The 10,168-nt window shown below is 37.1% G+C and overlaps 1 protein-coding gene across 4 annotated transcripts in view; it reads left to right on the forward strand.

Moving 5' to 3' along the window:
• The window catches only part of TMPO (thymopoietin), a 26,182-nt gene extending 19,531 nt beyond the window's left edge, over positions 1-6,651 (forward strand). For 2 of the 4 annotated variants that reach the window (XM_083182300.1, XM_083182301.1), the window contains 7 exons: positions 186-302; positions 420-515; positions 649-795; positions 1,059-1,169; positions 1,269-1,359; positions 1,495-1,588; positions 3,304-6,651. In XM_083182300.1, the coding sequence (XP_083038426.1) occupies positions 186-302; positions 420-515; positions 649-795; positions 1,059-1,169; positions 1,269-1,359; positions 1,495-1,588; positions 3,304-3,580 (933 nt within the window). In that variant the 3' untranslated portion in view covers positions 3,581-6,651. The remainder of the gene's footprint in view (positions 1-185; positions 303-419; positions 516-648; positions 796-1,058; positions 1,170-1,268; positions 1,360-1,494; positions 1,589-3,303) is intronic. The other 2 variants (XM_083182302.1, XM_083182303.1) reach the window with 1 other exon arrangement.
• Positions 6,652-10,168: the final 3,517 nt, after the last annotated feature.

Here is a 10,168-nt window from a genome sequence, read left to right on the forward strand (position 1 = left end):
TTACACAAACCTTTGTTATCTGTAGATTACTCACTTGGGGACGACTTCTAAAATACTCTCTGCCTGGTTGTTTCTGAGTCAAGAGCACTTTTTGAACATTTGTTAGACACTTGGTTTATGTTTATTGGGTAACTAGTTTTAGAAAATCTAGCTTATTTAACATATGTTTAACACTTTTTAATTAGAATATTTCTGGAGATGCAGTTTCTGATCCCCCGGTGATTTTGGAGCCTGAGAAAAGTGGACGACTGGAGACTGTTTCTAAAGAGTCAAAAGTAGTACGAAGAACACCTAGGAAAAAGGTGATGGCAGAGTTATTTTTATTTATTCCATGCCTTGAATGGAAGAATCTGTTTTATTTACTTATTTTTCTTGGTGCCTATTTTCTCAATACAATATTTTTTTTGTTCTCCAAATAGGTGGTAACTGCTGGATCACTAGCTTTTGATGATGCTGAGGTCTCAGAGACTGCTCCTGTAACTGAAACTATATTGCCTTCAAGCAACCAGACCCTAGTAAATATATTTTCACTCAATTAAGTGTTTTTATTAGTATAAACACTATACATTTCTAGTAATAAGTTAAAATCTTTTTAATCATTTCTGTTTTTTTCCACCCCCCTTCTCTTTTTTTTTTTTTTTTATATAGGCTAATACAGCATATTCTCATTTTGAGTCCCATCAGGTTGGTAATCAAGTGACTGAAAGCTTCAAGCATACAAACGCTTTGCGATCAGTCAGTGAATTCTCAGATCTCTCAAGAAGGACCCCAAAGAAACAGCTGCTCAGTGAAAAAGTAAATACCCTAAATTAAAGTTACTTGCTTTAAAGCATTGAGCATACTAAATTCATACTAGTAACTTTTTTTTACATTTGAAGCACGCACAAACTTCACAACTGAATTCCTTAAATATTTAATAAAAAAATAAAACTTTATTTACAAATGAAACCTTTTTGTTTGACAACAAACTGGTTGCTCTATCAATATATTGGTTTTAGTTGCTATTGCAGGTTAATGTTTTACATTGGTGTCTATTTGCCTATGTTGTACTATTGCAGTATTTGAACTTGCTACAGCATACGGATACAGATTCTCTTAAAAAGGTCATTGATGTTGATATTATTGGTCATACAAATTCCAGTGATCTTCTGAACACAGCCCTGATAGAGGTGATCACTTAAACACTTATTTTTATTCATTATTATTTTTTTTTTCCATTTTTGGCCTTGTTAGGATATTTATTCAAAAATATAATTTTTCACTTAAAGGATACTGGAGAAATCATTGGAGACCATATGGAGACACCAAAAAAGACAAGACAATTGAAAATAACAAACTTTGTAACCCCCCTGAAAAGACAGGAAAGAGATTTAAATTAGTGCACTTGGTGGTGATTTGTTTGGCTTTCATCACGCTCTCATTTTGGGTTTCCTGGAGATTCTAAATTCAACAACTATTGTTTTTATTTTAAGTGACCTTATTATTTCTGGTTTTAGATTATAGAAAAAATATATGAAGAAAAGCGAGAAAATAAAGATATTCTAAAGGAAATGTTTCCATCTGAAATGTCAACTCCAACAGGAATAAGGTGGGACATGAGATTTAAATTTAAGATGTGTTCCTCACTCAAAACTTGCTTAGTGGTTGGTTGGAGGAGGCAGGCTGATTATAATATGTATGTACAGTATACATTTATTGGATTGTGGCGTTGCTCAAGGCATGCCAAATAACCCCACAGGTCACCGGCAACTCAACCATTCAGAGCGGCTTTGTGCTCATACTGTGCCTCCTATACACACAAGTAACTACTGGAAGAAACAAGACAGTATTGCTAATGTATGCAGGCCACTGTAATGAGACATTTGTATATCTGTGTACAACTGGACATGAAGCTGCAAAAAAGACTATTGTGTGCTAAATTTGGTTGTGTAAAACAAATGTATTCAGTTAGGCTGGGTACACATTAAAAAGAAAAAAGTGGAAAGCAGCGCTGGTACTACAATGAAAATTTACACAGTTGGATGGAATTTAAAAAAAGTTTATATAAGTAAGGTTTAAAACATTGACATATGCATTTATATAATAGGCAGCAGCTCTGAGAAACCACTCATATAATAGGCGCCCGTATATATACTCCCATAGGGTATATAATTGGTTTCTGGGTACACATTAAGCATTCCTTGTTTTCACAAATTATATAAGGCAATGTGGTAAGTACATCGGCTGGTGTTTACAGCCAATAAATCTATAACAAAAGACCATCATTTAGAAATAATTTCAGCCCTGCAGTACAGCTGATGCCTATATATTAGCCGCTTGTGTGTATGGATGATTGCCAACTGATCTGTTATGTGGCTGGAAGAACTACATGTGACATCACAACCTGGTGGTCAAATTCAAGATGTCTGACAGGACATCTGTCTCATAGTTCAGTTTTGTGGGTGCCTAAATGTAATGGGCAACCAACAGACAGAACTATTCAGTTTGTTCCTCTACAGCAGGCATGGCCAAACTATGGCCCTCCAGCTGTTGTGAAACTACACATCCCAGCATGCTTTACAATAGTTTTACCATTCCCTAATAGCAAAACTGTGGCAAGGTGTGATGGGACTTGTAGCTTCACAACATAGTTTGGCCATGCTTACTTTACAGTCTGTGGCTTTTTGTGAACTATGTAAAGTGTTTATGTGTGTGTGTATGTATGTGTGTATATGTATATATATATGTGTATATATGTATGTATATATATATATATATATATATATATATATGTATATATATATGTATATATATATATATATATATATATATATATATATATATATATATATATATATATATATATATATATATATATATATATATATATATATATATATATATATTTATTGTAAACTGATTTCGCAACCGTTTGGTAGAGGCCTATATCTCAAAAACTGTGGGGTCTCATTTTAAAAAACTATTGATTGTTGATATTAACCTCCGTGAATAAAAAATGCTAAGAATTTTTTTTTTTCCTTTGCTTTTTTTGTGGTGCGGACCGCAAAGGGTTAAAGCATTTTTGTTGCATGCTTTGCACTGTATGGCATATAGATGCTAGGTGCATAAGAGCATATATGTTTGGATGGTACAAAAGTTTGCTTTCTCTTGTCTGGTTTTGTATTCACAGAAAATGCTGTTTATCCCAAACATACCTTGATATAACCTATTGCAGAACATATTCTGCATGACTGCACAATATGATGTATTAGTTGCATAATGCATTTTCATTAAGACTGTATCTCTTTCCTGTCTGTCACACAGCGCCAGTTGTCGCAGACCAATAAAAGGAGCTGCTGGTCGACCCTTAAGTCTCAAAGATCTAGACATGGAAGAACACTATAGTTCTAAGTATGTCTCAAAATACCAACCGGTCTTTGATGTGAAGGCTCCGAAAATTAAAACTGGACGATCCGTGCCTATCTGGTTGAAGATCCTTATCTTTGTTATTTTGGCCGTGTTGTCATTCTTGGTTTATCAAGCTATGGAATCAAATGAAGGGAATCCTTTTACCAAATTGCTTAAGGGCCAACAAAATTAAAATGAAAACTAATTTTGAGTAATGTACGGTTTGAATTCTATTTTTAACAGTCCTGGGACTACAAAACCTGCCGTTCTCAAGTTTGCAAATTATGTGACTGCACTTCCCAAACACTCAATAGATGAATAAAGGTGGTACATATGGACAACTGAAACGTGTTCTTTACTGTGGACAGATAGAAAAGGACTGTGCCATAACGAGTAATATTATTTTTATTAGATCTCTGAAGCATTTTGTAGTATTTCTTATATTTTTAACAGGAACGCTTTAGTTTATTTTGATAGAATACTTCATTTGGAAGAGGAAATTGTAACTTGAAGTGAATCCTTTTTCATAAATTTACTCAAAGTATACAATAAGTGATATTATCATGCTTTTTAGACAGCTTTGTGTGAGATGCTAGGAACTGCCTAATGTATTTAAGAATGGTATTGGGGAAATATTTTCTAGATATGTAGAGTAGCTTGGCAAATGAATACTTCTAAAATACCATTATTATATTTTCAGTTGTCATATATTGTTACATATTCCTGCAACAGGGATTTTTAATACGATTAAAAGCGTCCAACCCATATTGCATATTATTGTAAATCCATTTTACACAAGTTTTTCATAATACTATGTGGAATAATTATTATTTTTTTTTTTAAATAAGACAAATAATTCTTCAGTTTCTACAGATGTGCACTGTAGGGCAAGCTGCATTCAACAAAAATGTGAACCATTTACCACCTTTCCTAGTAAATCTAGCTGGGGGTTACTTAAGGTTTTTTTTTTTTTTTTAATCCCAATATTTAGAAACCCGGTCCCTTCTCTCTTATTGTCGGATATCATGGTGCATAACCAACCAAACAAAAATAAAGTATTTTCAATAACACTGTGAATGCGATCGCCAATCTTTGTCTTGGGCAGAGTTGTATATTACTGTATGCTGGACCTTCAAAGCAAAAAAACATCTAAGCCGCATGGCAGAGCAATGTATAATGGCTGCTGTTGGTCATTACTATGAAATTCTTACCATGCTCCGATTTTTATATTTAGAAAGTCATTTTACTTGAAAGCAAATTACTGCTTTGTTCCCTATACATTCACTTTAGTGAGGATCTCACAACTGTAAAACTTTTTGCTCCTTTGTTCAACTAAGAAAAGTAACAATTGAGAGAAAAGTGTTATTGTAAAACAGACAAGAGAATTTTTAGTTTATGACCTGTAGTATTAGCCAGTGTAAATTGAGTTCACAGCAGATATGTCTGAGATGAAATGATAACATTTGTGCATGTGCGATCCCAGGTGCTGTATTATAAACGAAATCTGCAGAACCATTTCTTTAATCCTTTATATGGCCATTTTACCTTACCTTTTAATCTGCTTGTTAATATTTCCTAATATATTGTAATTGGAATACCCTACTAATGGGCCTGACTAGATTTGCTATTACTGGAGGAGAAATTCTTGGTAATAGTAATACACTTTTAAAACCTATCCTAACATGTACAAATGCAGCATTGCAGACTGTTTAAAATCTGCTTTTCATGTCCCAGCTTTTGAATTTATGATTTGATGATCGAATAAGCTTGTTGTTTTAAAGACATACAATCATGATATTTGTTTTGATGTTCTGTTTAGCTACAATACTATGGGGCAGATTTAATTAAGTGTCCATTTTTTATAATGCACTAGACAATCCGCTCCTAACTCTCCAGTTACAGGCTGGGTTTGAGAAATGACAGTTAGGAGCTGACTGGCTGCTACATTATCACTGTCCACCTTTTAACTTCACTGGCCTTATTACACATATTGTACATAAAATAAATGTAATGTTTATGCCAGAGCTTTTAGTGGCCTTTCCAAAGGTGCACAGTCTTGTGAAACCTCTGTGCATGCAATATATTTGATATATGGGATTACACCAATATATTTGATATATGGCATTACACCTCACAAATCCACCCCCTTGGGGTTTGATCTTTGGGAATGGATGCAAAACGATATCAGTTCAATATCATGGTTTAGTGTTATATTGAAAATATAGTTTCAGAGTACAAGCACAGTATTTACTGCATATGTAACGCTGATGCAGTGGGGATGGCCATTGATAGCGTTGTATCTATGGCAGAGATACATTAGTGGGGGGTTTTTCTTGACACAAGCTGGGAATGCACTTGCTAAATAAATTCTGATTGGTTGCCCATAGCAACAACCCATCTTTAAAAAAAAAAAATGCCATCTTAGTAAGTAAATCCCTAATGGCATACACCTTTTTAAATTGCACAGAAGTTGCATAGCATTTACCCAGTTTTAGCCCTCTCTATAGCATTGAAGACTAGCACAACTGTAATATTGACATATATTGTATAACCATATCATATGTCAAACTACACTGTCACCATAATTTGTTACAGGGTAAAAAGGATTAGTTTTTGATTTAAATGTAATGTGTCGGCTGTGGCACATCTCCACCAATCCCTTTAGAATGTTTACTATAGCATTACAGTGACAAACTTCATCAGTGTATCGGATACCTGTGACAAAGGTCAGTTAAATGGTTCATAATGAACATTTATTTTTCCATATAAAGCGAATACCATAGGCTGTGTATACTTGACCATAATTTGGTTTTGGAGGCTTTCGTTTGCATTATGTCGGGGACTTCTATGCTGTCCAGTCTCAAAATTCCCATGGTTCTTAAGCAGAAAGTACGTTGGCTGAAATGGCAGGCAATAGGTATTACATTGCAGCTTTTATTTAATGTTTTCTTTTGTACTATGTCATAGGAAGTTTTCACATTTTATCTGAATGTTTTGTTGACCAACCAGCTCCTAACTGCTGTGTGAAATCAGAGCGAGCCAATACTATATCTCTCTCCATTTGTAATTTGGCATTTTTTGGTACATATCCTATGTATCAAACATGACAGAAGCTGATTGGTGGCACACCATTAAGATAGTAATGGGGGATTAACTAGAATATCTCTGAGGGCGTGATGTACTATAAAAAAAAAAATGCATTTTGAAATGCACTAAAGCCCCTCCGGCGGTGGTTACACAGCAAAGGACTTCTCCTTAAGAAACGAGGAAGTCCTGGCAGCCGCAGGGATAGTAAAGCACAGCTCTTATTGGGAGAACTGCCCTTTTGCATTGCTTATCGGTACATATGCGATGGGTGGCGGGATGTACAGCTGCTGCTTGGTACATCCTGCCCTAAATCTGCACCAAAGTCAACCTATGCATTGTTGGTCCTTTCACTATAATACAATATTATTTTGTTTATTCCATGCAGTAATTGTACAGCTGTTCCCTTCAGCAAAGTTGGGCTTTGTCCAAAATTGGACACCATATGTAAGAATGTTGGCATTCTTACATATGGTGAGATCTTAGAACTGTTAGAAGTTTGAAAGACCTGCAGTAAACAACCTGCATTGACTTTAGCTGAACAACTCCTACATTTTAGTGGTGTTTTTGTTTGTTTTTCTCACATAAGCTAGCAAATTACATTTACTGTAAGTTTGTGTCTGGGAACAAATATCAGTTGCCCTAGATTAGTTTATGGTCTAATGAAAAATTTAAGTGTTCAGCATTCACATAACCATCCACAATATAGGTCTAAAGCAGTGGTTCCCAACCTTGTTCTTAAATTCTCCCAACAGTTTACATTTTTCAGATCTCCACACAGAATCAGAAGTGAAGCAATGAACTCCACCTGTGGATCTTTTAAAAAGTGTCTGAGTGTACCTGTCAGGTGACCTGAAAAATGAACTGTTGGGGGTACTTTAATACCAGAGTTGGGAACCACTGTTCTAAAGAAACAAAGAGCATTAAAAAATGTGATTGGTCTCAGTGCTGTAACATACAAAAGTGTAGTCTTAACACAAGTTGAAAACTGATGTTCTAAATTTTTTGCAGATCTGTGTGCAATGTATTATTTACTGTAGTAATGAACTATAAGACACATGCAGTCAGCATATTATATGTAGTTCCACTATTTTATACAAATGGATTTATATTTTGGTCTCTTCCAAACCCCTACCTCCTGGATTGGACACGGTTTTCATTATAAACCAAGCATAGTGTGAGGATTCATATTTATTTTTATTATAACATTCAATGGTTATATACTAAGGGCTTGCTCACTCTTTTTATACTTTATGTTCAGTACAACTGGAATTATTGAAAATTATTTCTATTCTCACTTTTTTAGTTTCTTTCAGTGTAGGACACAAAAATACTATCTTGCATGTGTGGTGTAGTGATCAGTTTCAGTAGACTATACCATAGCTTAGATGTGTGTGTATTCCCTTAATATATCTATTGAATGAAGTTCTTAATATTTAGAAATCATGATATTTTTCAAAGAAAAAGTTTGTAGGTACATTCATGGGAAGTTTAAGTTGCTACCTTTTTTTTCTTTATTAAATAGAACATTAAACAATTACTGGTGGATTAGGACTTTAAACTAGAATATGTATTGCCACAATATACATGTTTTCCTTTTTTTTTTTTTTTTTTTATACTTTTCAGTGACTTAAGATGTGTGAATCTGGCTTTTTATGTTCTATAGTCTTCAAATGTGAAATACTGTATGTTCTGTCAATAAAGTAGCTGTAGACCTGATTTTAATACCTGCCTTGCTGTGTCTCATTGAGTAAAGCATATATTTAGTTTAAAAAAAAAAGTTAGTAATATGCTATGTAATTTATAGGAGTTTTCTGAAAATGTAATTGCTTGAATTTTGATTGTTTTAAACAATCAAGAAACTAGCAAATATAAATATCTGGTCAGGTCATCACTCATTATATTCAAGGTCCTTTCAAAACATGGACTGGACTCCATATTTTCTCTTCAGGGTCCCACAGGGTTAACCTCAGGGTTGTAGGTGGATCCAGAGGAACGTGCACCAATTCTCCAAAGCTTTATGCTTCCCATCATGCTTGGCTCCTCTCCCCTATAACCCCGCCTCCATGCTAGGTCAGTCAGTATTTTGTTGGTGCCTGCGGGGAGCGGGTGCACCAGTTTTTTGTTTTTTCTCCTGGGATCCCAAGCTTTTTAATTTTTTCTATTTTTAGACTAAGCGAGTAACGCTGGTAGTCATGGCAACTACGGTGCTACGGCTACCCTGCTGGTGTCCATTACCTCATGTTACCCCACGGGGCATACACAGGCAGAGTGGGTGGGAGAGGGGCCTAGTGCAGCACTGCTGGGCACCACACCTTTCAGGACAGCGTGGCCAGATTGCGGGAGGATAAGTGCTCTCTTAGAGCAGAAATTGCTATTTAGGCTGTGTACTCTGGGAGCAGGTCACAGCACTGACGTGGACACTGCGCCCCCACAGCAGGGATTTCACTAGCTCACCAGGGTAAGGGAGTACAGGCTGGAGGCAGTTCCCCCTAGGGGCAAGGCTGTCTAGCATTTTAAGTTAGACTCCAATATACCCTTGTGGGAAGTCCAGCTTAGGGGGGAAGTGGTGCTGGCCTGTAGCACCTCCCAGCTTTAGGTGCCAGTTCACCTCACTGCTGTGCGCCTGTAGCTGTAGAAATGAATCATCAGTCTCACAGAAGCTTGTGGTCATCTTTAGAGTCATGTGCAGACTCCTGTATAGATGTTCCCCTGTAAAAATGCCGCCTGCTGACAGGTTTTCTTTCATCTATCCTGGTGACGCAGCTTGACCTTGGGATGTAGGAGGGGACCAAAGGAGCCAGGCACCTATGCTTAACTTTAAGGGCAGGCTCCTCCCTTCTGCATCCCAGCATTCCTCAGTTTCATTTAGGTGCCCTCTGGAGTGAGTGCTATGCTGAACAGGCTGTGACAAGCAGCCATAAAAAGATAGCTAGGTATTTATTTTCTTAATTTTACACTTGGGGCAGGAACAGTGGGGGTTATTTTGGTTCACTCTGACAACTTCCTTCTTAGATGGACAAAATCATGTGCACTGCAGGTGGGGCAGATGTCACTTGTGCAGAGAGAATTAGATTTGGGTGGGGTTTTACTTCAAAGTCAGATCTATATTGCAGTGTAAAAATAAAGCAGCTGGTATTTATCCTGCACAGAAACAAAATAACTCTCCCAAATCTAATTATCTGCATGTTTTACATCAGCCCCCCCTGCAGTGCACATGGTTTTGTCCATCTAAGAAGGATTTTGTCAGAAAGAGAACTAGAATAAGGCTCAGTCCTCATACTGATCACGCAGCAGGAGCTGACAAGTGCATCCTGTCAGCGTCCTGCGCGCAGGGGGACACTGTCTGGTCTCCCTGCGCAGAGTTTCTGGCTTCTATGGAAGAGAAGCTTCCTGGGCTCGGGGGACCCCAGAGCCGACTCCCCGCAGAGGGGGTATCGTAGGTGATGGGTGTCTCCGCGATGGGCAATTCCATGTGATCCCCAGCAGAGGGGTAGGCACTAGGAATAGGAGTAAGCTACTGCAGGAGCGGCCTACAGGGGGTAGATGGTGCCAAAGATCCACAGACCCTGCTGTGGCAGGGACAATGGTCTCTTCCTGCACTCTGTCTTTGGTACCAGAGAAAAATTTGAGCGCTAGGGACAGGTGTACTGTGCTGCGTACAGATGGCTGCCTTCTGGTAGAGGGATGCCGCCCT

This window comes from Crinia signifera, chromosome 4, assembly GCF_055691185.1.
Source record: "Crinia signifera chromosome 4, ASM5569118v1, whole genome shotgun sequence".
Classification (NCBI taxonomy): Eukaryota; Metazoa; Chordata; class Amphibia; order Anura; family Myobatrachidae; genus Crinia; species Crinia signifera.